The sequence below is a fragment of the Equus asinus genome, chromosome 5 (genome assembly GCF_041296235.1).
Source record: "Equus asinus isolate D_3611 breed Donkey chromosome 5, EquAss-T2T_v2, whole genome shotgun sequence".
Classification (NCBI taxonomy): Eukaryota; Metazoa; Chordata; class Mammalia; order Perissodactyla; family Equidae; genus Equus; species Equus asinus.
The window spans coordinates 37983548-38010110 of NC_091794.1; the positions used below are offsets into that span (position 1 = coordinate 37983548).

The 26563-nt window shown below is 39.2% G+C and overlaps 1 protein-coding gene across 8 annotated transcripts in view; it reads right to left on the bottom strand.

Moving 5' to 3' along the window:
* The window catches only part of YEATS2 (YEATS domain containing 2), a 100237-nt gene that overhangs the window by 35302 nt on the left and 38372 nt on the right, over positions 1 to 26563 (bottom strand). For 2 of the 8 annotated variants that reach the window (XM_070509332.1, XM_070509333.1), the window contains exons 8-15: positions 19677 to 19788; positions 15737 to 15785; positions 10953 to 11129; positions 9435 to 9677; positions 7093 to 7251; positions 5080 to 5183; positions 3202 to 3309; positions 2518 to 2700 (exon numbers count right to left, since the gene is read on the bottom strand). In XM_070509332.1, the coding sequence (XP_070365433.1) occupies positions 2518 to 2700; positions 3202 to 3309; positions 5080 to 5183; positions 7093 to 7251; positions 9435 to 9677; positions 10953 to 11129; positions 15737 to 15785; positions 19677 to 19788 (1135 nt within the window). Of the gene's footprint in view, positions 1 to 2517; positions 2701 to 3201; positions 3310 to 5079; positions 5184 to 7092; positions 7252 to 9434; positions 9678 to 10952; positions 11134 to 15736; positions 15786 to 19676; positions 19789 to 26563 lie in introns of all 8 variants that reach the window. The other 6 variants (XM_044771168.2, XM_044771164.2, XM_070509334.1 and 3 more) reach the window with 6 other exon arrangements.

Genomic DNA, 26563 nt, shown 5'->3' on the forward strand with positions numbered 1-26563 from the left:
CCACAATACTTCTCTCTGTATTCCTAATTTCCTTCAAATTCCAGAAAGCAGACACCCTTTGTCCTGTATTGTTGTAAATACTTCACTTTGACTGATGGTTTGATTCAATGTTCCTATTTCCACCCTCCCGGTGCCCTGTACAGACCTTTGCAAGTCAGAATTTACCTTAGCAGCCTGAAGGTGAGGATTCTATACACGTGATTTTCTACCCAGACACTGAAAAATGCAGCCAATTACAATTCAGTACTTAATAACTATCACCAAGGTACTCATGCATGGATACTGCCTAGAACTTGTCCCCAGACACATAACATTAGCTTCTGTCATTTACCGAGCAGTTCCTCTGTGCTAGGTCCTTCATATACAATGATCTCTAATTCTACACTCTGATAGACAGAGGGTCCTATTCTCTTTCACTAGAAGAAAAAAATAAGGTTCTGAGCAGGTCACACAAGAAATGAGTGGTTGAGATCTGAGATGTGTGACAAGCCCTAATTCCAAAGCTCACAATCTTTTCTCTACCGCACTGATTCCTTCCCACGTGAACCCACTAATTCCTCAGTGGTTCCTTTTCATATTAAAAGCAGCAGCTCTCTCCACTTTCATGAAAAAGACAAGCTGTGTTTCCCTTGTGCCCAAGTTGTATGGCAGGCAAACAGTACCATTTTGTTCTCTTCTGGGCGGTGGCACAGTTTCTAGGAATGCACCTGAGCAACAACCAGGACAGTCTGTCCTTGCGGACAGCTCCTTATCTCAAGTCCAAGGCAGGTACTAAATTTCCAGGATAAACAGTGATGTCTTTTCTCATGCTCTACTGTTTCTTTGCAGTTCCTTCACACTCTCCTGTGGCTTTTCTTCTCAGGTGACCTTTACCTTTATTCAGGGCAATCTAGCACAAATCACCCACTTTCTCTTAGTCTTACATTGCCATTAGGTAGGTGGCAATGTGACAAAAAAGCTAATACAGTTGCTCAGCATTACTGGATGAGTAGATTTGCAAAATGCAAAGTGGCAGAAAGTGGAAACTAACTTACCCAGAGCTTCTGAGCATAAAGAGCAATGCTACTTTGATTCAAAAACCTAAATCAGTAATGCCAAGTATCTCTGGGTGAAGCAAAATAGATTGTGAAGAACTCACAGGATGTGTCTGAGTAGGAAGTCCAGAAGACAATAACTGATTCACAAAAAAACTTCCACAAATGCTGACTCCTGCGGCCAAACAACAGAGGGGGTACTAGGAAGCAGCTGGGGGTGCCCATCTTAGTAATTTTGGCTATGGAAGCCCCAAAGTCAAATTTGATGCTAGCTCCACGGTTCCTAAATCTGCCTAATCATGAGTCAGGATGGGAGCTTGTTAAAAATTCAGATTCTCAGGGCCCCCAAGAATATGCTGACTCAATAAGTTTGAGATGAGGGGGCCTCAGTATCTATATATTTTTAATTATCAGATGAGTCTTATGACCTGATAAGTTTGGGCAAGTGATTAATGGACTCTTACAGATTTTAGAACTACGTATAACACTATGAAATTTTATCTCAATTCACATGTAGCTATCCAGACTAATCAAAATATTGAAAACCTTTTTCTATTTTAAAGCATTCCTCTCAAAACAATTCACTCTCTCTCGAGATAGGGTGGCTTTCAAGTTGAAAAACAAACATTTCACATAATATTCTTAATAGCTTTAGACTATATCTGACCAAAAAGTGAGATGCTTTAACTCTGGATGTTCTAAAAGCATGTTTAGGTTACAGAGAATGACTCACACATTTTAATTAGTTCTGGAATGGGGAGTTTTGAAGTTGGCAGGCCTGAGTTCAAATCTTCTGTCACTTAATAGCTATATGCTCTCAAGGCAGTTGCCTAACCTCTCAGCATCACAGCTGCCTCATTTGTAAAATGGGGGTGAAAATATCCACTTTGCAAGGTTGTTTGAGGGTTATAGATGGTCTATAAATAACAGGCTGACGTGCACAGACACTCATAAGCACAAGTGATGCAGGAAAGCATGGAGCTATGAACTACTTTACAGCTCTCCCAATACATCGATTCCCCACACCTCCAAACTATAAAGAAAACAAACTCTCTGAAGAGCCAAGAATCATTAAACAGATCACCCAGCCTGAACATCAGAGATGTAAACTATAGCACTCTCCTATCAGAAATAAACAAGTAAAACAGTAAACCTTGGTCCTGTCAGTTACCATTTTAGGCCTGAATCAAGTGGAGAGATGTGTCCATGAAGTCAACCACCCTCACTGCCAGAGAGAACAGAGCGTCCCTTTGCCTCTTCGACTGCTCCTGGAGCCTCTATAACACACGGCCCTGCTCTTATCAATGACTACTGCAAGAGCAGACGGGTTTAACAGCAACTGCCTTGCTTTTCCAATGGGGCTTTCAGCTATAGGTTTTCTGGGATCAGCAACCCTGTCATCCTGAATGTTCTCAGCACTTAACTGTTTAGACAAACGACGTTCATTTCCATGTTGATGTCCCCATCCCAACCCAACACAAACCTTGGAGGGCTGAATCTTTGGTGACTGGGCAGTCCCTTCTCCAGCAGTTATGACCTGTTTTTGAGGGGACACAGCTATCATGTGACCCCCTTTCACAGTCACATACTGAGGGAGGGGTGACTGGCTGGCAGCTCCTGTTGTGGGCACGTGAGAGGCTTCACCAGGTTCCTGTTTGATGATTACCTTGCAACAAACATGATAATTACACTGAATAAAGATCCCATAAAAAAAGCTACTAATATCCGAAGCTATTCTGTTTGCAGGAATTAATGAATGAAGTTTGGTCTGGAAAGAATGATTCCACCATAAGGGTAAAAACTCTGCTTAAATATGGCTCATAACAGCTACCAAAGGGACCAAAGTAGGATCTGGGCTTGATTGTGCATATCTGCAAACTCAATCTAGTCATTTGTTTTAGGTATTGGTGGCAAGATGGCAGCAGGGAGAAACACACAGACCGTTTGTGTTCTCTGAAGTTCCCATCTTGCTGGACTCCAAGAGCTGTCCTGTGGACACCACTAAATACATGGAAGCATGTCTCAGAAATGGATCTGGTCTTAGAACTGAGACACACTAAAAAGGTACATGTTGTGGGGCAGTGTAAATCAATTCCAACAAGCCAAAAAAAAGATTACATAACAAGACTGTATCAACTTGCGTGATGATGCCCTGATAAACACTCACTTTTGTGAAAGCTCCAAGTCCTCCAGTTACAGGTTTGGGGCTTTGAACCTTAGGGTGACTTCCAATCGGGCAAAGCGGCGGCATAGATGCAAACAAAGAATCCTCCTGCTGTGTGTGTAAAAATACATATTCAACAATTAGGATAAAATGAGTGATTTCAGATATTCTAGTCACTTGTATTTAATACAAACCTGTGACATTCTCTAGCAAGATAAACTAGAAAAACAAAAAGCCCAAAACTCTTTGAAGTCTTCCAAGCATTTTAATATTGTTTTAGAAACCAAATGCAAAGAAAAGCTATAATTTGGCAAGAGCCTACCATCTGTGCCCCATTGTGTGCTGGAAAGACTCTCATCACCCCACCTCTAAATATGTGGCTGACTCACTGGTGTGCAGGTCTCGTCCCCTGCCAGACGGTATGCTACTAAAGGACAGGCGCTGTATTTTACTTCTTTTCTACCCCTTTTCTACCCCTAGAGTCTCAGCACTAAAGAAACAAGTGAATGAACCAGTCATTACAGTGTTTCAGTATATACTCTCTTCTAATAGTACTCACAACTTGATTTGTTATTTTCACTCCAAATAAATACTCAGGACATGGGGATACTCTTCAATAAGGATTTAAAAAACAAAACAACAAAAAGAACTTGAACAATTAGCAAATATAAAGACAACAAAGGTCAACATTCAAAATTACTGTCCTTTGTTTCTAATTCTCAACTACAAAATGCAAAGCTCAGAGGCAATTTGCCACAAATAAATGTTAGAGGGCAGACACAAAGTTAAGAAAACTGCTTAAGTGTAATGAAATGATCATCAACAAACATTAAAAAATAGACTGGCAGAGAATTAAGACTTTCAAGGGAATTATTACAGTTCAGGCATTCATGTAACACACTGTTCACGGATTACACTGAATTTAGAGAAAAACCTCGCCTTGGACCAGGAAACTACTCAGTATCATCAACATTAAGTGCCTAAATAGGAGCTGGCCGCGTGGCCAAGTTGTTGGGTTCGTGTGCTCTGCTTCGGCGGCCCAGGGTTTTGCCGGTTTGCATCCTGGGCGCAGACGTAGCACCGCTCATTGGGCCGTGCTGAGGGGGCATCCCACATGCCACAACTGGAAGGACCTACAACTAAAAATATACAACTATGTACTGGGGGGCTTTGGGGAGAAAAAGAAAAAAAAATTTTTTTAATCTTTAAGTGCCTAAATATAAGAAACGCTGTGTTAGCACTTGTCACGTAAAAGATGATTTCTGAATTCTCAGAGTTCTCAGACAGGAGTTTGTACCTCAAAGGCTCTTGCCTGAAGGCAGCCATGACAAGGACAAATTAGTTGAATAACAGGGACTGTCTCTGCCAAACAGTGGGCAGATATCTAGCACTCTGACCTGAAAAAGTCAGATCATATCTTAAGTTCTAAACCTCAAAGGACTTCTTACTCTGAAGAAGGGAGAAAAACACATATGGAAAGATAAGAATTATTTTAAACTAACTAAATGGCGACATAGAAAAGGAAATACATTTACTCCTCGTTGGTGCAAATACAGGCAAAAAGGGATGTACTGACAGATGAATATTTTTATAAGGAAAAATTTATAACAAAGCTGTCCAAAAAAAACCAGGCCACCTCTTCATCATCGTAAGTTTTCATATAGACACTGGGTGACCAACTGATAGAAGTGTTGAGAAACATTTCCTACACTAGGAAAAGATCAAGGATAAGGTAGGGGAGTCTGGAGAAGATGATCTTCAAGATACTTACTAGCTTAAGATCCTACTTTATGAAATTTGCATTATCGACTGACGAATTCTTGTTGAGTTTAAACTGTCTTCAGAAACTAGCAAAGAGCAATCACGCAATAAGAGTGTTACCTTGACAGCAGATGTTACAAAACTACTCCCATGAATTTTAGGAATAGGGGAACCTGTTCCTTGGGAGGCCTGAGAGGCAGTAGAGAGCTTGTTTGTAGGACTTCCTGATAAGCAAAAGTACAAACAAAGTAAAATTTACAAAATGGAATTTTAAAGCATTTTCTACCACCCTCCCCTTTCCCCACTATTTATTTTTCATTTTTAAAGGTTGAGAACTCAAAATCATGAAATTATTATAGAAAAACACTCAAGGACTCATCCTACAAAGCTGAACACTTTATTAAGCTAAAAAGGTACAAGAAGCTAGTAAGGAAGTGTAGAAGAAGTAGTGAAGTAAGAAACGTTATACACTCTGCTATGGACACAAAAAGAGAGAGTACAGCCTAATGGTACTGGGTATTTAACACTGTGCCAAAATGTATGCATTCAAGGGACTGCTAGCTCCATCAAGGTAGACAGTTATACCTATTCCAAAATGCTGCCAACACTAAACACTCTGTACTCCACCTGCATAACTACCTTTAGGTCTAATAGGAATAAATCACATTATCTACAGTCAATAATAAGTCGAGACCGAAAACAGTATTTCATCACCTACTCCCTTTACCAAACTTCCCTGCAAAGACTCCTGGCTGATTCCTAAAACTAAACATCCTCAAAGGACATCTATTTGGCATCTCTAAGTATATTCAAAAAGCTATTAGCTAATCTCCAAAAGCAGCATTTTTAAAAGTTACACAATTATAATCATTGTTAAAGGACGTAACTTTCTCAAAAGATTACTTGGAAAGGCAACATACATTCATGTGCGTTAAAAATCAAATATGGGGGCTGGCCTGTGGCCGAGTGGTTAAGTTTGTGTGCTCTGCTTAGGCGGCCCAGGGTTCGTTGGTTCAGATCCTGGGCGTGGACATGGCAACACTTGTTAGGCCATGCTGGGACGGCATCCCACATAGCAGAACTAGAAGGACCTACAACTAGAGTAGACAACTATGTAAAGGGGGAGAAGAAGAAGAAAAAAAAAAAGATTGGCAACAGATGTTAGCTCAGGTGGCAATCTTTAAAAAAGAAAAAGTCAAATATGTAGGGGGCCAGCCCCGTAGCTGAGCGGTTAAGTTCACGCACTCTGCTTGGGCAGCTTAGGGTTCACCAGTTTGGATCCTGGGCACAGACCTACGCACTGCTCATCAAGCCAGCTGTGGCAGCATCCCACATAGAAGAACTAGAATGACCTACAACTAGGATATACAACTATACACTGGGGCTTTGGGGAGAAAAACAAGAGAAGACTGGCAACAGACGTTAGCTCAGGGCCAAGCTTCCTCAAAAAAAAAAAAAAAACCAGTCTCATTATCTTAGTCATATCTTACTTCATTTCTCTTTTCGCAATTTCTCTTCATTAGAAGTAAAAGCTAACAGGTAAGTTTACACTTAGGAGTGTGTGTTTAAAAAATTTAATTGAAGGAAATAAATGTGAGTGAAAGTACTTCAAAGAAACCTGAAAATCACTATGATTATGATGACAATCACAGTGAATCCAAGTATTCTAGAGTTCTCTTTCTATAACTGTAGAGATCAGTTTCCCTCTCACACGAAAATTTATCTTATTCACAGAAAAGCAAAGATCACTTTTTTATTTGACTGGGGAGAAATATATACGGCTCACAAAGCTGTTCTTGTTCTAAAACTTAATTTGGAAAAGTTAACAACCACATTGCTTGCAGGCCCAACAAGAATGTCTTCCAAATGAAAATAAAATAAACTTTTTTGTTTTAAAGAAAACTAATTAGGTCTCACTTTTAATTTTTAGATTTCAAAGAAAAAACTTAAGTAAATTCCTAAAAATATAACTTTTACAAAAAAGCAAATCCTCCCTCAGAGAAAGAGCACTGGAGTTACTTTTATATATTCCCTCCTCTTGTTTATGGATGAAGATTTCATTCTCACGCTAGGATTTCATCTCTAATAAAGATCAACTCTTTTGGATTGCACAAATGTTGATGAAACACCCACCTGTAGTGGGAGTGGTAGCTCCAATAACCTGTCCCGGCTTGTCCACGATAACATAAGGATTATTAATAACAGAGCTGGTAGTGCCTTGCTTCACATGGACTGGAGTGGAAGTTGGGGTTCGAGGCAATGGTGATGGACTTGGAGTTGATATAGGGGAACCTTTACAACAAAAAAGAGAAAAGACAGAGAAACTAAACTAAATAGATAAATTCAATCTATCTAAGAAGATGCTGAAGGTAACAGAAAAAGGGCAGGGCGACCAGGACAAAGGTGACAAACTGGGAAAAGAGAACGGAACTGTATGTTTCAGGTACTGGGCAGCAGCAGCAGCGTAGCTGAGGCCTGGGATTAGGGAGTTTCACTCTCCATCCTTATCCCCGGACCAGCAGCAGCAGCAACAGCATCCGGGAACTTGTCAGAAACAGATTCTGAAATCCTACCCCAGACCTACTGAATATAGATCCGCGTTTTAACAAGATCCCACGGTAGGCACATTCAAGTTCAAAAAGCAGTTCAAAGTTGTTATAATACTGTTTACACCCAAAGACACTAAAATTAGGGAGGAAATTAGTAAGTGAACAGCTAGACTTAGGCACCAGAAATCTTGATGTGCAATTAATTTCCAATAAAAAATTCTGAAATTCACCCACTCAAAACAAAAGTCTCTGTCAATACTATGTCACAGCCACGATCCAGAGAGATTCATGTTCCCACAGAATACTCTCAAAGGTTACCAATGTACCATTAAACACTCGCAACTGTTTTTTTTTTTTAAAAGATTGGCACCTGAGCTAACAACTGTTGCCAATCTTTTTTTTTTAAAATTGCTTTTTCTCCCTAAATCCTCCCAGTACATAGTTGTATATTTCAGTTGTGGGTCCTTCTAGTTGTGGCATGTGGGATGCCACCTGCCTGAACACGGCCTGATGAGCGGTACCACGTCTGCGCCCAGGATCCGAACCGGCGAAACCCTGGGCCACTGAAGCAGAGCACACGAACTTAACCACTTGGCCATGGGGCAGGCCCCTCTCAACTGTTCTTCATTGATCAAATTTGTCATCCATGAATTTCTCTGAACTTCAAACTAATTTATATGTTCATCTTCTTCCACCTCTGAAGCAGCAAGTTCCAAACCGCTTCTAACTGGCAGGTAAAATTATACATTCTTTTAATTTAAAAAAATTTTATCATTATTATTTTTTTTTTTCCTTTTTCTCCCCAAAGCCCCCTGGTACATAGTTGTATATTCTTCGTTGTGGGTCCTTCTAGTTGTGGCATGTGGGACGCTGCCTCAGCGTGGTTTGATGAGCAGTGCCATGTCTCCGCCCAGGATCCAAACCAATGAAACACTGGGCCGCCTGCAGGAGAGTGCGTGAACTTAACCACTCGGCCATGGGACCAGCCCCAAATTATACCTTCTTTACCCTTCTTCAACTTCAAAGGCTTTGGTTATATTCCTGCTTAGTTGTCTATTTTTAGCACCAAAGACTCCTTTTTTCCCCCTTCTTAAATGAAGCATTATAAGGAAGCCTCCCACTAGCTAGACATTTCTATTGACTCTCTTCCTTGTCTGTTCTGAGGTGGTACAGCCAAAATCATGAACTGTATTCCCACCAGAAGTTTACCCGACATAAATGGGAAACTGTCACGAGGCAACGAACGATTCGACCTCAATGAAAACGAAGACTCAAAACTATCTAGTGATAACAGGAATGAATAATTTTCTAGAATGGTTAGAGAGTATAAAAGATATTTCAATCCCAAAGTAATTCCAACTCCTGAAGCTGAACTCCAAACCAAAAGCCTCCTAAATTCTTTTCTATCACTAGTCACTTTGGTTTCTACATATAATCCCCAAACTTAATCCCCACCTTAGTTTCAACCATATATCTCAGCAAACATTTGACCTGTGCTAATTGTACGAGATGAAAATTTACTTTGAATTTCATTTCTTTCCTCATTCAAAAATTGTTTCCAGGGGCTAGCCTGGTGTTTGCACGTTCAGATCCCAGGCACAGACCTACACACCGCTCATCAAGCCATGCTGTGGCAGGGTCCCATATACAAAGTAGAGGAAGAGAAGCACAGATGTTAGCTCAGGGACCATCTTCCTCAAGCAAATAGAGGAAAACTGGCAACAGACATTAGCTCAGGGCCACTCTTTCTTGTAAAAGAACTGTTTGCATACGAATGACTTTTTCTTTTTGCTTTGTGACAGCTTTGCTTTGCTAATCATTAGCTTGCTTGTTAAACAAAAACCCCTGCTTAGAAGAAATAAAAAAGAAAAGCCACAGTATTTTGTCTTGTCATTCCAACAATTTTTACACACATCATCTGTATACCTGAAACAATCTTGCAGCTCATGGTGATAGGTTGGAAGGATTTTCCAGGTGACTCAGGATTAGGAACCTGACTTTGAGGCACAATTTTGCAGCTTGATGCTATTGGCTGAAAAGCTGAATTGCCATGAGAACAAAAGGTAACTTTCTGGGATGTTGTCATTTTGGTGGGTGTTCGTTCCAATGAAGATGGCAAAGAATAAAATGTACTGTGTCTCTCAGCTTCAGTGTTGGCTGGGAATCCTGCTTGAAATGAAACAGGCAAATGATAAGTCATCAATCACTTCAAAATAATAAAATCTTACCACTGTGGGAAAAGAATGAAAAATAAAAATCCCTTATTATTTCAACAACCATTTACCAGTAGTAAAATAATCAACAGTATTTATTACCCTTCACATATTTTTGGGTGAAACGTAAATATCATGCCTAGAATCATATTTTATTAAAATGCTTTTTTCAAAAAATTAGACAATATATTAATTATACAGTGTATATAATATAAAAAGCACACAAGTTTATTATGTTCTCCCATTTTTTATGTATGAATTGAAAAACTTTAAAGAAGAGAAAAACTCTAAAGAAAGCATTCACTTAATCTAATGATGTCTTCTTAAATGCCAATAAAGATGCAACTGAAACTTAAAGAGGAATAAAGTTGAGATTTCATAAAAGAACTAAAATAGTACCATCATATTAAAATGCAGGACTAGGGGAGGGGCCCCGTGGCTGAGTGGTTAAAGTTCCACGTGCTCTGCTTCGGCAGCCTGGGCTTGCAGGTTCAGAACCTGGGCGCCGACCTACACCACCCATCAGCCATGCTGTGGTAGCACCCCACATACAAAGTAGAGGAAGACTGGCACAGATATTAGCTCAGGGCTAATCTTCCTCAAGCCAAAAAAAAAAGAGGAAGATAGGCAACGGATGGTAGCTCAGGGAGAATCTTCCTTGCCAAAAAAGAAAACAGACAAAAATAAAAAAATACAAAAATGTAGGCTTAGAATTAAACTAACACCATTTAGAATCAATTTTATATCATATATGTATACATCATATAAGTGAAGATTTAAATACTTATACACTTATTAAATGAAAAAATGCGATAGTCAAAATACATTTGATGATTAATCATATATTGTATTTTAAGTAAGATTAGATACTTAAGTTTCATGTGCACACAATTAGGGACTGAATCAGAAAGTCTACCTGTAGCATATTAGAAGAAACCATTATAATCAAAGAATAAAAATTTAATGTTTTTTGAGTTTTGTGTTCCAAAAAATGTCAGTAGAACTTTATGAAAGAAAATTTTCTGAGAAGAGTAAAGATTTAGCTCTTTTCACAGTAGGGCTGTATAGTATAAGCATCATGTCCACTTACGGAAAAGTGACTTTCCACACACTCTTAAGTCTCTGAAGGCAGAAGTGCAATATTGTATTATGCAAATGAGAGAAAGAAACGACCCAGAATGACTCTTCCATACAAGAAAAAGGCATTTCCATATAAGGAAAAATATATTACCTTTCTCCACAGAGGTATCAGGTATTGGCTCATGTGACTGCTTCAACGGCGAGGAAGCTTTCACTGGGGCTGGAATGGTCAAAGGCAAAGACGGTGGGGCATCAGAGATGTCCGACTCGGAGGATGGAGGATAAATGGAGTCTTCTCCAAGGGAATGTCGGTGGAGCTCAACATCCACTACCTACACAATGGAGCAACAACTGGGCTCAAGAACCCATCATCAGTGTCACAGAAAGCCCCATACCTGTCTTAGAATGTGGTAATCGAAAGAGAAGTGACAAATGATTTCTAATCATACTTCAAAGGCAATTTCAATCCCAAGAACTAAAGGACTTATCCCAGAATATATCTAGTTTGCCTTAACAGATAATTCAGTGAAATCAGCCATAAAATTGGAGCCTTTCCATGTGCTGTTTTTACGCCTTAGAACTTTTCCCCCAAATCTTTGCATGAATGCCTCTTTCTCACCATTCAGTCAACATCACCCTGTCAGAAAGGCCTTCCCTAACCAACCTAGGGAAAGCGGCCCTCTTGTCGCCCGCTCTTCTTTATAAAGCTTATTTTTAAGTGAAATTATCTTATTTCCTTTTATGTTTACTGTATACCTTCTCCCTATTCTCAACACAACCAAGAATATATCTGCTTGATAGTAGCTATCTTGTTCATTTCTGTGTGTCCCCAATCCCTGGACCAGTGCCTAGAACACAGTACATGCTCAATAAATATCTTTTGACATAACAGAGTACATTTCCCTAAGCAGAGTAAGATTTAACTAGATAATTCTAATTATAATGGCTACTGCTGATACATCATGAATACCAAAAAAAAGGAGGCGAAGCAGTAAGGGGAGGCAAAACAAAGTTGGAGCTCTCACACTTCCTGATTTCAACACTTATTATTACAAACCTATAGTAATCAAAACATTTGGTACTAACATAAAGGAAGATATATATACCACTGGAATAGAATACACCCTCACATATATGGTCAAATTATTTTTGACAAGGATGCCAAGACCACTCAAGGGGAAAAGGACAGTCTTTCAACAAATGGTGCCAGGAAAACTGGCTATCCACATACATTAGAATGAAGGTGGACCTTTACCTTACCCTATATACAAAAATCAACTCCAAATGGATCAAAATCCTAAACATAAGACCTAAAACAATGCAACACAAGAAAATATAGGGGCAAACCTTCAGACATAGGAATGTGGCAATGATTTCTTGGATATGACACAAAAAGCACAGGCAACAAAAGGAAAAACAGATAAAGTGAACTCTATCAAAATTTAAAACTTCTGTGCATCAAAGGACACAATCAACAGAGTAAAAAGGCAACCCACAAAATGGGAGAAAATATTTGCAAATCATATATCTGATAAGAGACTAACATAGAGAATATAGAGAGAACTCCTAAAACTCAACAACTAAAACTCAACCCAGTTCAAAAATGGGCAAAAAAATTTGAACAGACATTTCTCCAAAGAAGATATACAAATGGCCAATAAACACAGGAAGAGATGCTCAACATCAACAATCATTAGAGAAATGCAAACCAAAACCACAATGAAATACCACCTCATAACCATTAGGATAGCTACTATCAAAAAGATAGAAAATAACAAGTGCTGGTGAAGATATGGAGAAAATGTAACCCTTGTGCACTGTTTGTGAGAATGTAAAATGGTGCAGCTGTTATGGAAAACAGTGTGGCAGTTCCCTAAAAAATTAAAAATAGAATTACCATATAATCTAGAAATTCCATTGCTGGTTATATACCCACAAGAACTGAAAGAAGGGACTTGAACAGACAGACCCACATTCTTAGCAGCATTATTATTCACAATAGCCAAAAGATGTAAGCAACTCAAGTGCTCACTGGTGGATAAATGGAGAAACACAATGCAGGATACACATATAACTGAATACAAGCATACCTTAGAGATACTGCAGGTTCCGTTCCAGACCACCGCAATAAAGCGAGTCACATGAATTTTTTGGTTTCCCAGTGCATATAAAAGTTATGGTTACACTATGCTGTCGTTTATTAACAGTGCAATACTATTATGTCTAAAAACACAATGTACATACCTTAATTTAAAAATATTTTATTGCTAAAATATGCTAACAATCATTTGAGCCTTCAGTAAGTCATTAATCTTTTTGCTGGTGGAGAGTCCTGCCTCAATGGTGATGGCTGCTGACTGATCAGGGTGGTGGCTACTGAAGGCTGGGGTGGTATGGCAATTTCTTAAGAAGTAGAACTTCTTTTAAAATTGCAGTCAATCTCTCAAACCCCTTAAGAAGCAACTCCTCATCTATTAAAGTTTTATCATGAGACTGCAGGAATTCAGTCACATCTTCAGGTTCCATTTCTAAATCTAGTTCTTTTGCTGTTTCTACCACATTTGCAATTACTTTCTCCTTTGAAGCTATGAACCCCTCAAAACGATCCATGAGGGTTGAAATCAACTTCTTCCAAACTCCTGATACTTTGCTTCTTCCCATGAATTACGAATGTTCTTAATGGCATCAAGAATGGTGAATCCTCTCCAGAATGTTTTCAATTGACTTTGCCCAGATCCATCAGAGGAATCATTATCTATGGCAGCTATAGCCTTATGAAATGTATTTCTTAAATAAGACTTGAAAGTCAATTACTCCTTGATCCATGTGCTACAGAATGGATGTTGTGTTAGCAGGCATGAAAACAACATTAGTCTCGTTGTACATCTCCATCAGGGCCCTTGGGTGACTGGGTGCATTGTCAATGAGCAGTAACATTCCGAAGGGAATTTTTTTTTTGAGCAGTACGTGTCAACAGTGGGCTTAAAATATTCACTGAACCATGTTGTAAACAGATGTGCTGTCATCCAGGCTTTGTTGTTCCTTTTATAGAGCACAGACAGAGTAGAGTTAGCATAATTCTTAAGGACCCTAGGAGTTTCAGACTGGTACATGTGCATTGGCTTTGACTTAACGTCACCAGCTGCATCAGCCCCTAACAAGAGAGCCAGGCTGTCCTTTGAAGCTTTGAAGCCAGGCATTGACTTCTCCTCTCTAGCTATGAAAGTCCTAGATGGCATCTTCTTCCAATAGAAGGCTGTTTCATCTACACTGAAAATCTGTTGTTTAGTGTAGCCACCTTCATTAATTATCTTAGCTAGATCTTCTGGATAACTTCCTGCAGCTTCTACATCAGCACTTGCTGCTTCACCTGCACTTTTATGTTATGGAGACAACTTCTTTCCTTAAACCTCAGGGACCAACCTCTGCTGGCTTCAAACTTTTCCTGTGCAGCTTCCTCACCTCTCAGCCTCCATAGAATTGAAGAGAGTTGGGGCCTTGCTCTGGATTAGGCTTTGGCTTAAGGGAATGTTGTGCTGGTCTGAGCTTCTATCCAGACAACTAAAATTTTCTCCATATCAGCAATAAGGTTGTGTTCTGTGGAGCAGCACTTGTTATTTCCTTCAAAAACTTTTCCTTTGCATTCACAACTTGGCTAACTGTTTAGCGCAAGAGGCCTAGCTTCTGGCCTATCTCAGCTTTTGACAGGCCTTCTTCACTAAGCTTAATCGTTTCTAGCTTTTGATTTACACTGAGAGATGTGAAACTCTTTCTTTCACTTGAACACTGGAGGCCACTGTAGACTTAAGTGGCCTAATTTCAGTAGTGCTGTGTCTCAGGGAATAGGGAGGCCAGAGGAGAGGGAGACGGGGGAACAGCCGGTCAGGAGCAGTCAGAACACACACATTGATAAAGCGCGTCATTGTACATGGGCGTGTTTTGTGGAGCCCCAAAATAATTACAATAGTAACACCAATGATCACTGATCACAAATCACTATAATAAATACAATAATAATGAATAAGTTTGAAATATTGTGAGAATTACCAAAATGTGACACAGAGACATGAAGTGAGCAAACACTGTTAGAAAAATGGCACTGACAAATTAGCTCAATGCAGGGCTACTACAAACCTTCAATATACAAAAAATGGAACGGCTGCAAAGTGCAACAAAATGAGGTATGTCTGTATCTTTCAGCCTTTTTTAGGAAGGAAATTCTGATACATGCTATAATATGAATGAACCTTCAGAATACTATGCTAAGTGAAATGAGCCAGTCACACACACACAAAAAAACCACTGTATGATTCCACTTATAGGTCTCCTAGAGTAGTCAAACTCATAGACACAGAAAGTAGAAGGGTAGTTGCCAGGGATTGGGAGCGGAAGGGAATGGAGAGTAATTGTAAATGGGTACAGTTTCAGTTTTCCAAGACGAAAAGAGTTCTGGATGAATGGTAGCAATGGCTGCACAAAAATGTGAATATATTTAATACCACTTAACCATATACTTAAAAATAGTTAAAATGATAAATTTTAGGTGTATTTTATCACAATTTTTCAAAAAGGAAACAAAAAAAGGGGGAGATAAACTTTTTAAAAAATTCAGCACTCATTTTTTTTCTAATTAAAAATGAAGAGGGGCCGGCCCAGTGGTGCAGCAGTTAAGTTCTCATGTTCCACTTTGGCAGCCCGGGGTTCACCGGTTCAAATCCCAGGTGTGGACCTACCCATTGCTGGTCAAGCCACGCTGTGGTAGCATCCCACAAAAAATAGAGGAAGACTGGCACAGGTGTCAGCTCAGCGACAATCTTCCTTAAGCAAAAAGAGGAAGACTGATGATAGATGTTAGCTTAGGGCCAATCTTCCTCAACAACAAACAACATCAATTTTCATTCTACGTGTTCCCAAATAATACTGTAGGGAAGAAACCTACCGTCTCTGCTCCAAGAGTCTGCAAGCCAGTATAAGTTCTATCCAGCTATTGAGAGACAAAAGGAAGAGTGTTAAATTTCACTACACTTACTTATAAATCTCAGGATACAATCTTATCTAAAATCTCTTTCACAAGTCTTCATGCCATAGGATCTACTTTTCCATAATGTAAACTATCAATTCATCATTTCAATAAAACCCCTCAATTTTCTGGGGGAAAAATTGAGTAAAATTAATAATAACCTCAGAAATACAGCTGGTTATTATACTTTTAACATAAACTACACACTTCTAAAAAGCTATTCTAAGGACAATCTAAAAATGGAGGAAGTTTTACATAAAAAGATGTTTACTGCACCATTACCTATAATCACAAACTGAATCACAATATAAACATCCAGCAAGAGAGGAATGCTTAAGTAAACCATGAACCATCAATTGTGAAGTATTATGCAGTCATGTAGATGATATTTACAAAGACTATGTAAAAATATTTTAAAATACAGACTATAAAAATACATATGCAATGTGATGACACAATTTTATAGTTAGTGTGTATTACTAAGCACTTTTGAAAAAATAAATGAAAATTTAGATAATATTAGGCAACACTAATCACTTCCAATATATCAGCATCGTGACTGACTTTAGAAAAGACAAGAGTATAAACTGAGGGAACGTTGATAATATAAACAAAAAAGATTACAATTACATAAAAAGAGGCAAAGTTCTTATTCCTGTATTTTCATTTATATTCTCACACTTTAAAAAAAGGATCTGTGGCAGCTCATCAATATAAATAGTATATAGTAAGATCAACAGGGGGAAAATGGTTAAGTTGGGTAGAGAGGAAAGATGGGGGAAAACATGAAGCTAGGGGTAGGTTGGTAAACAGAAAATACTAAAGGCTTGTAAGAGGTACATTTGAAGTCTGGCTGAGCTCCTTAGCAGCCAACACAGAGAGAGGACACTCAGACACAAGATCTAGTGTTCATAATAGAAAAGCAACACAGAGTGGATTCATAGTAGTTCCATGGGAGAAATCTGGAGTTTTAAAACTTAAACCTTAGCCAACGCTATGACTGTTGAAAGATACGGGCAATTTCACGTTACATTCATTTCATATTCTCCAGAGCACAGTGTCTCTCTCTAATCTGCACTGGCCTATGTTTCACTCTTCAGAGCACAGTTTAAGAGAAAGATTGATAAAAAGAACTGTTATCAAAATGGCAAGAGGGACTACAAAGCACAGCATACAAGAACAGACTATGCCTGGAAAAGAAATGACTTAAGGAGAGACACGAAGGCTATCATTAAACAGTTTTAGGGTTCTTAAAAAACAAAACAAAGTCCTGTTCTGTGCTATTCCAGAAATCAAACTAGGACAAATGAGTTTCAAGGTTAAAAAAGAAAAAAGGCAGTTTTAGGTAAATTTATGAAAGAACCTTCCAAAAGTTTATTTACTAAATGGATAAATGGATTGTTTTGGGGATTACTGTACTCCAGGGTGATGGCTGTAGATGATGACCTGTCAGGGATCCGGGATGTGGGAACTTCATACATTCTGGGAACTTTAAATTTCACATAAGTCTAACACTTAGAGTATTTAGTATTTAATGTAATTATTACAGTATCAAATACAGATTGTTATTTACTATAGAATTTCAGAATACAGAGAGATCACTTTGGGCTTCAATAGCCAGGAAAAGTTACATAGGAACTTGAAGAATGGAAAGAATCCAAACAGGCATTTGAGGAGGGGAAGAGCCTGAAAGAAGACATGAGAGAAGGCGGCTCCAGGCATTTCTGGGACATGAACAGACTGACCTGGCTGGAGGAGGATGTTCACACAGGGGATCAGTGTGAGAGAATTTAGATTAAGGAGAAGTATGTTGAGTCAAAATGTGAAGAGCCCTGAGTAGCAGGCAGGGGAGTTCAAACTTGAATAACAGGAATTCAATCAAGGGTTCTCAGAGAGGAATAGCTTAATGGTTCTCCTCTGTTAGGAAGGCTACTCTGACGGTGGTGTGCAGAACGGACTGATCAACTAGGATTAAAGAAGCATCAGGAGTGAGTGGAGCAATAGCCTAGCAGGAGAAGGGAAGGGCAAAGGGTAGAATATAAGAAAGATTATGAAGAAAGAATGGTCTGCAACTGAACAAATATTTAGAACAAAGAGGGAAGAATCAAAGATGGCTCTGAGAGTTAACACAGAAGAACAGGGAAAATGACACTCCAGTACAAATAAAGATCATACGGTCACAGTTAAGGTCTCAAGGCCAACCAATACATAATAAATAGTAAAATTAAGGTTTTCAGAAAGCTTGATAAGAAATAAATACTGTCATTTTAAAACACTGTCTCAATCTTCCACCAGAAACTCTAAGTGATATGGACAAGAAAACATGTATGAAAGCTATGTAAACACTTCCTTTTATTCTGGGGATGAGGGCTGGGCCCAGTATAATATAAGATGGTATGTGCAGTGCTTAAAATAAAAGGAAAGCAAAACTATTTTAGATCTTTCTCTAAGTAAGCAGGACCATATCCTGCCCCTCAGTATGTTCTTTATTTGGCTCCAGTTGTTCTCTGAAGTCATAAGGCAATCAGTCCTACAGGAATCTCTAGAAAATAACTTAAACATGAAGTTAAGCAGTGCTCTCTATCACCAATGGAGGGCAAATTTCAACATGCCTTAAGGTTGAAAAGGGTCCACTTGTAGAACAAAGGGTATAAAAAAGGAATTCTGCAGATATAGTCAATTCATGTAGTTCACTTTTGGGAGCCATTAATGGAAACAGTATGGTAAACTACAAAGTAACGGTGCTTTGGGAGAAGCTCAATATTAGGATTATATCTTAGATAGAGAAAATGTACACGAAACTACTATGGAAATGGCCCAAGGGAACATAAAAAAAAATGGTCTGTCTTCCAACTACAAAAGTTAAATATGTTTATTAAATAAAATTGGAAAAACATTTTTTTTTTAAAACCCAGGCGAAAAAAAGGCAGGGGAAATTGCCCGCAATATCATTACTTTAATTACTCCAACATTTTGGTATATTTCTTTTGTGTTTTTTCCACCTATTTAAAATCATGGTTGGGGGCTGGCCCCGTGGCCAAGTGGTTACGTTCGCGCACTCTGCTTCAGCGGCCCAGGGTTTCGCTGGTTCAGATCCTGGGCATGGACATGGTACCACTCCTCAAGCCAGGTTGAGGCGGCATCCTACATGCCACAACTAGAAGGACCCACAACTAAAAATACACAACTATGTACCGGGGAGCTTTGGAGAGAAAAAGGAAAAATAAAATCTTTAAAAATAAATAAATAAATAAAAATAAATAAATAAAATCATGGTTGACCTCATACTATACATACAGTTTTATACACTTTGCTGACTTACTATAATGGAAATTTTTCCCCACATATAGAAAACACTTTGTCAAATACAATTTACAACGGCTGCATAATAAACCAGGAGGATATACCAGTGAAGGATTTCTCTAATACAAAAGTATTATAACCTTGTACTTTATATTTTATAAAACACGTTCTCCTATCTTTACTCTTAGGAGATCAGCATATTCTTTATCCTTATGAGATAAACAGACAAGCCTTATTATTTGCCTCATTTTATAGAAAAGCAAATAGATTAAAAAAGAAAAAGATTTCAGTAACTTAGCCCCAGGCAACACAATTAACAGTGAGCGCTGATCAAAGATTCAAGTTTTCTGATTATCTGACCAGTTCATCTTTTTAAAGAATGTAGATTCTGCTGTACAACAGCCCCTCCCCCGATGTTCAGAGGACAAAGGAGGGTCGCAGCAGTAAATATAAGGCTCCTTGGCCACTTGTCTCAGAAGGCCTAATACTTCCACTGTGAGCACCAGGTGCAAAGAGACTTCCATTCCTGGGAAGTAACGTTTGTGACAATACCTTCAGATTATGTATGATATCTATCCGCTTGTTCTGGCTGTCCTTGAAGTGAACTTGAACTCTGACAGGAAACTCACCCCAGCCTCTTCTGGTCAGATGAAAAGGAGGCTCTCTAGAGAAAAGCAGATATTAACACATCAATCCATGTTCACGCTCTCATTCTACAGAGGAAAAGCTTTCTCATAATAGCTAAGTTAAAAATTCACATCCTTCTGATAGTTATTTAGGTTTCTTTGTTTGACGTTAAATTAATATGGTGAATTTTGCTAAAATGCTGAATTATAAAAGAAAATACAACTCAAACCTATATTAAACTTTCAGTTACTGAATACTTAGAGCTAAGGCACTTATACTATATAATTCAATGTCACTGCTTTCACAGACAGGGAACTAAGGTGATTTGATGGATGTCACAATATCAGAGCCAAAGTCCTTGACTGGTACTTGACAGACAGACTCTGAGGTGCACGTTCCCTACCCAAGACACTCACATTTATTCCTCCACTCTGGCCAAAACAAGGTAAATCATGAAAATGCTCAATTTGAAAGTGACAATTTATTTGGAACTGTCTGCTAAGAGGACTTAAAAGATCTTATGTTCATAAAATGATCTTCCCCAAACAGTGACTATGATTTTAGTGGACAAAGGGGAATATGTGTGAATGCTAACTGGACTAGGGAATCTTCAGGCAAAATGTCATTTGTGAAGGGAAAAAAAGGAAAAGTGATGAAAAAAGACTAGCAAACTGTTAATAACTGGTGATGGGTACATGAGGGTTCAGTACACTCTTTATTTTTGTGAATGTTTGGAATTTTCCATAATAACAATTTTTTTAATTTAACTGAGATCTTTAAGTACTCAAAAACAATACGGTTTAAGTTAACGGGGAAAAGAGAATGCCTTTAAAATGAAAATGCTCATTATGAATCACTGGCTTGGAATTACTGTAATGAGAGAGGATGCCAAGATTGCAAGGAGAAAGGAACTTTCAGTGTGTTGTGCTTTCGGAAAACTCAGGAGACATGAATCAGTCATGGCAGAGTCCAAGGACTCGACCTCAGAGGAGCCTAATGACAGGTCTCAACCGTTAAGCACAGGGCCTGGGGCTACCGGGAGAGCCCAAGACAGGAAAGACCCCTGAGATCGAGAGTGGCCTGGAAAGTAGAGAAAGCAACACAAGTTATAAAGCAGAGAGAGAATAAAGCAAAGAAAACTAGAGTGTCTTGGTGGAAGAGACCAGCTGAATACATGCTGAGTAAGTACTAGAAGCAGCCACAATGTTGGTACAGATTCAGACATAAATTAAAAGATGAGCTTGGGGTCAAATGAGAAGGTAGACTTGAGATAGTTTTGAAAAGGGATCCAAAGCCTGAGGTACAGCGGGGCCAAGAGGCAAGGTAGACCTAAGAGTAATCAAAGCAAATTCTACTGATGACATTTGGCCACTTAAATTCCAGTAAAGCCAAGCAGACAGTCTAAACTTACTGTGCAATACATGTCCATCATACTGTTTCTATGCTGAATTTCTCTCACTATGGATACAGTAAATTAGCTGCGTTCCTCAATTCACATACACAGGCTAAACTTTAGTGAATGGACAGGAAGGAGCTCTGCCAGGGCAGACAGACAAATGGCATAAAGGCCAGGAAAAAGGAACAATGCTTTTAACAGGAAATTCCTCCATAACCACATTTTTTAAAACAAAAAAGGAACCTAAGACCTACCAACACACAAGACATCACCCACAGAAATGTTATATTTCAGAGATACACATTTTCACACAAAAAAGGACTGCCTCTCCTGAACAGACTTCTGTATTTCTACAGACAAGAGTCACTGAATGATAAGGATAGTTCTGAGAAATGCGTTGTTAGGTGATTTTGTCGTTGTTTGTGTACTTACACAAACCTAGATGACGTAGCCTACTACATACCTAGGCTATATGGTCCTAATCTTATGGGACCACCATATGTGGTCCGTCATTGACTGAAATGTCGTTACACACGACTGTAGATTCCTCATAGAAGGTGAAATACATTGATGACCAGGAAGGAAAACCACAGAATATAGGGATAAAAAAAATGGCTTTACTAGAAATAAAGAATGGAGTGCAACTCCTTGCACAACTAATTAATTCAAGCGGCCAACCAGTCTTTCGGGATCACTTCTAGGGACCCAGAACTCATTACTTAATGAGACTCTCCATTACATTCCTGAATAGCTTTGTTATAAAAACATTTCATCTTCCTCCTGCATGTTAGTTCTAATATGCCTTCTGGAATCATAAATAAATTCTTCCTCCCCATGAAAGAACTTCAAGAGAACTACAACATTCTCCTAAGTTTTTTCTTTTTAGGATGAATACATTCTGTTTCTTGTAACAGCAGCAGAAGCAAACACTTATACTGTTTACTATGATCCAACCACTTAGGTTCTAAGCCCTTTATATCTATTAACTTATCTAATCTTTATAACCACACTATGCAATATGCTCTCTGAGACAGTGAGGCTGAATAACTAACGTGCCTAAGGTCACAGAGCAGATAAGCAGTGGAGCCAGGATAAAAACAGAGGCCACAAGCTCCAGGACCCATGCTTTAACCACTAGCTCCAGGTCCCTGTGGTGTCAGATCTCCTCACTCCCCATACGCATGACAGTATGGCTAGACACTGTCAGACTGCAGGGTATAGTAAGTCTACTCCTCATAAAGTAGCCTAAGACTGCATTACCCTGTGTAGCGATTTATTTCCACTTTTTGGTTTTTACTTTTCTAACATGGTGACTAGAAAATGTAAAACTACTTATGTGGGTCACAATACATTTCTATTGGACAGTGCAACTCTAGAGAGTTTCTACATGTGAATTAAATGAAACAGATACAAATGTTTTGAGGAGGCTCGCTAGGACATTCTTGTGGGGGCCTAGCCCACTCTAGTCTCTCATGCACCAAGGGCAGGAATATGCCACTAAACTTCTCAAAGGCAGGAACCATATGTTCTTCACCTCTGCAATCCCTGCCAAGTTCTGAGCCTAGCACACATTTACTGACTGTCTTGTGCCTAAAAGCAAAATTTATAATCATGGCTTTTAGGAAGTTAACTAAGGATGGTCATGGCAACTGAACCAAATATAAAAAAAGATGCTTCCATAGGAGCAGAATCTGCCCATGCTCTTTACCAGGTAACACGTGGTGATGAGGAAATTCAGAGCACATAAGAAACACACACATGCTTTGATCCAGAGCTAAGATTAAGCCCAAGTCTCAAGGCAGCTGCAAAAGATCTCCCCTACTCATCACACTGCTTTAGACACCTGACGCCAGAAATACCTGAAGAGCCTCGTAGAAAACATAAACCCTTCTTAAATCTAGAATACACATTAATGTTCTGTTCTACTTTATATTGGTTACACACGCCAGACCTGGAATTTAAAGTTCAGTACTAAAAAGACTATTTTAAGAAGAATATAAATAAACTGGAGTGTGTTAGGGAATATAACCTGGATGGAAAGAAACACAAAGCAAAGTCACATGAATGACCACTGAAACAAATGTGGGTGGTTGGCCTGGAGGAGACTGGAAGAGACCCAACAGTTGCTTTCAAAATATCTGAACAACAGCTACATGGAAAAGAGATTATAATGATCTGTGTGGTGTCAAAAGGCATAATAAAGTTTACTATTTAGAAGTTAAAGGAAATTAGGTCTCTGCTCAATATAATTAAAAACTTCCAAACAAGAGCCAGCCCTGATGGCCTAACAGTTAAAGTTTGGCATGCTCCTCTTTGGCGGCCCAGGTTCAGTTCCTGGGCGTGGAACCACAGCACTTGTCTTCAGTAGCCATGCTGTAGCGGCGGCTCACACAGAAGTAGCTACAACTATACACAACTATGTACTGGGGCTCTGGGGTAGGAAAAAGTAAGAAAAAAGGAGGAAAACTGGCAACAGATGTTAACTCGGGGTGAATCTTCCCCTGCAAAACAAAAACAAAAACAAAAAACTTGCAAACAAATACAGCCACCTCCAAAGGAATGGCCCACTCATGGATTCAACAATTCAATCCACAACAAACATGAAATGAGTATTTACTATGTGCTGGGCACTACGTTAGACCCTGAGGATATAAAGACAGGAAAGAAAAGGTCCTAAATATCAAGAAGCTCTGAGTCTACTAACTTTCAATTTGCATCGCTGATCTTACATAATTTCCTCCTCTCCTTAGTCAGCTTAGATTCTATGGTATTATCACTACCATAACCTCATTATTAAAGTGAGGACACTGGAGAGAGGGGCGGAGCAAAATGGCGGGTTGAACTGACCCAGGACTGTCTCCCCTCCACACCACAACAAAGGATAGGAAAAAGTGAATTTCAGCCAATAATCTTAACGCCAGACTGTCAGAGAACTACAGAAACAAGACCATGGAGGACAGAGAGGGTGCAGCTGGCCTCGGAGGAGCTGGAACGGGGTAAGAGAGAACTTCACTCTCTCCTCTAGAGACTGGGATCACTGCCGCGGGTGAGGGAAGGAGCAGGGGAGGGGCCATGCCACCGGGCATCGTCCAGGACTCCCGCCGCTGGTACAGTGGAAACCCACTGATGGCAGAAAGCTTCCGTGCGTGGGGACCCCATCAAACCAAGGCCCCAGGAGACCAGAGAACGAGAGCTGATTGCATTGGAATCCAGATTGGTGCGCAAGAGAAAGAGCCCCTCCTCCCCAACCCGCGCTGGGTGCCACCATCTTGCCTGAAGGCGGAGAGCTCAGAACACATGGCTCTCAACCCTATCTAGGGGCAACAGGCTGTAACTGCAACTGAATTCTACCATCATGTGCAAAAACTGCTCCTCTACCGTCCAGCAATTTATAAAAGCTCCAGACCAGAAGGAAAACAATAAAAACACAGAATTAAGTCCTGAGGACTTGGAAATAGGTAAACCAAGTGAAAATGAGTTCAGAGTAGCTATCATCAAAAAACTCAATGAGGTAGAGGGAAAGATAGAGAAACAAGCCAACGAATTCTGGAGTTACTTCACAAAAGAGATTGAAACTATAAAGAAGAATCAAACAAATACTGGAGATGAAAAATACGATGGATCAGATAAAACAGAATACGTATTCCCTGAATGCCCGTGTAGACAACATAGAGGAGAAAATTACTATAATCGAAGATAGACAGGCTGAATGGCTCCAGACAGAGGAAGAAAGAGAACTAAGGAGAAAAAAGAATGAGGAAAATATCAGAGAAATAGCGGATTCAATGAGGAGAAAGAATTTAAGAATCATAGGAATTCCCGAGAACGTAGAAAAGGAAAATGGAGCAGCAAGTGTGCTTAATGAAATTATAGAAGAGAACTTCCCAAACCCAGGGATTGAGGGAGAAATGTGTGTGGAGGAAGTTTTCAGATCTCCTAGATTTGTCAATGCAAAAAGACGTACTGCAAGGCATATAGTAGTAAAAATGGCAAAAATGAAAGACAACGAAAGAATACTCAGGGCAGCAAGACAGAAGAAAACCTACAAAGGAGCTTCTATCAGACTTTCAGTGGATTTCTCTACAGAAACCTTACAAGCTAGGAGAGAATGGAGTGACATATTCAAAACTTTAAAAGATAAAAATCTTCAGCCAAGAATACTCTATCCAGCAAGAATATCCTTCAGATATGAGGGAGAAATTAAATCTTTTCCAAACAAAGTTAAGGGAATTTGTAACCAAAAGTCCTCCACTACAAGAAATCCTCAAGGCTCTCACACCTGAAAAAAGAAAAAAGGTAAAACGAGGTCACAAACCGCAGAGTAGGGAGACAGGTATAACCAGAACAGGACAGCAAATATTGAATTATAGCATTAGGAAAAAGGTAAGGAAACTACCAAAGCAAAGACGATCTTATCACTCTAACTACAAACTCATAACACGAGTTGGAGTAAGAAATGAAAATAATAATTTAGGAGGGGCAGAGCAAAGGGACTAAATCAGTCTAGGCCAAGTAAGTAAGAGACCATCAGAGAATAGACTATATTATACACAAGATTCTAAATACAAACTTCAGGGTAGCCACTAAACTAAAAAACAGAACAGAGCCACAAAACATAAATAAGGAAAAATCTAAGAAACCCAGCAGAAGAAATTGCAATAGCCAATGGGTAGGCTAAAGCACACAGGAGGAGAAACAAAGGTAATGCAGGAAATCCAGATAATGAGCGACAGATTGTCAGCAGTAAATCCACATGCATCAATACTCACCCTCAATGTAAACGGATTGAACTCTCCAAGAAAAAGACACAGAGTGGCAAAATGGATTAAAGAACAAAATCCAACAATTTGTTGCCTCCAGGAAACACACCTCAGCCCCAAGGACAAACACAGGCTCAGACTGAAGGGGTGGAGGACAATACTTCAAGCTAATAGCAAGCAAAAGAAAGCAGGTGTTGCAATTCTTGTATGAGACAAAACGAATTTCAAAATAAGGCAGGTACAGAGAGACACAGAGGGACAATATATAATGATCAAAGGGACACTTCATCAAGAAGAAATAATGCTTATAAATATCTATGCACCCAACACAGGAGCACCAAAGATCATAAAGCAACTATTAACAGACCTAAAGGAAGATGTTAAAAATAACACAATAATAGTAGGGGACCTCAACACCCCACTCAAATGAATGGACAGATCATCCAGACAGAAAATCAACAAGGAAATAGTAGAGCTAAACAAAAAACTAAAGCAATGGGACTTAATAGACATGTATAGAACACTCCATCCAAAAACAGCAGCATACACATTCTTCTCAAGTGCACATGGAACATTCTCAAGGATAGACCTATGCTGGGAAAAAAGCCAAGCCTCTACAAATTTAAAAAAATTGAAATAATAACAAGCATCTTCTC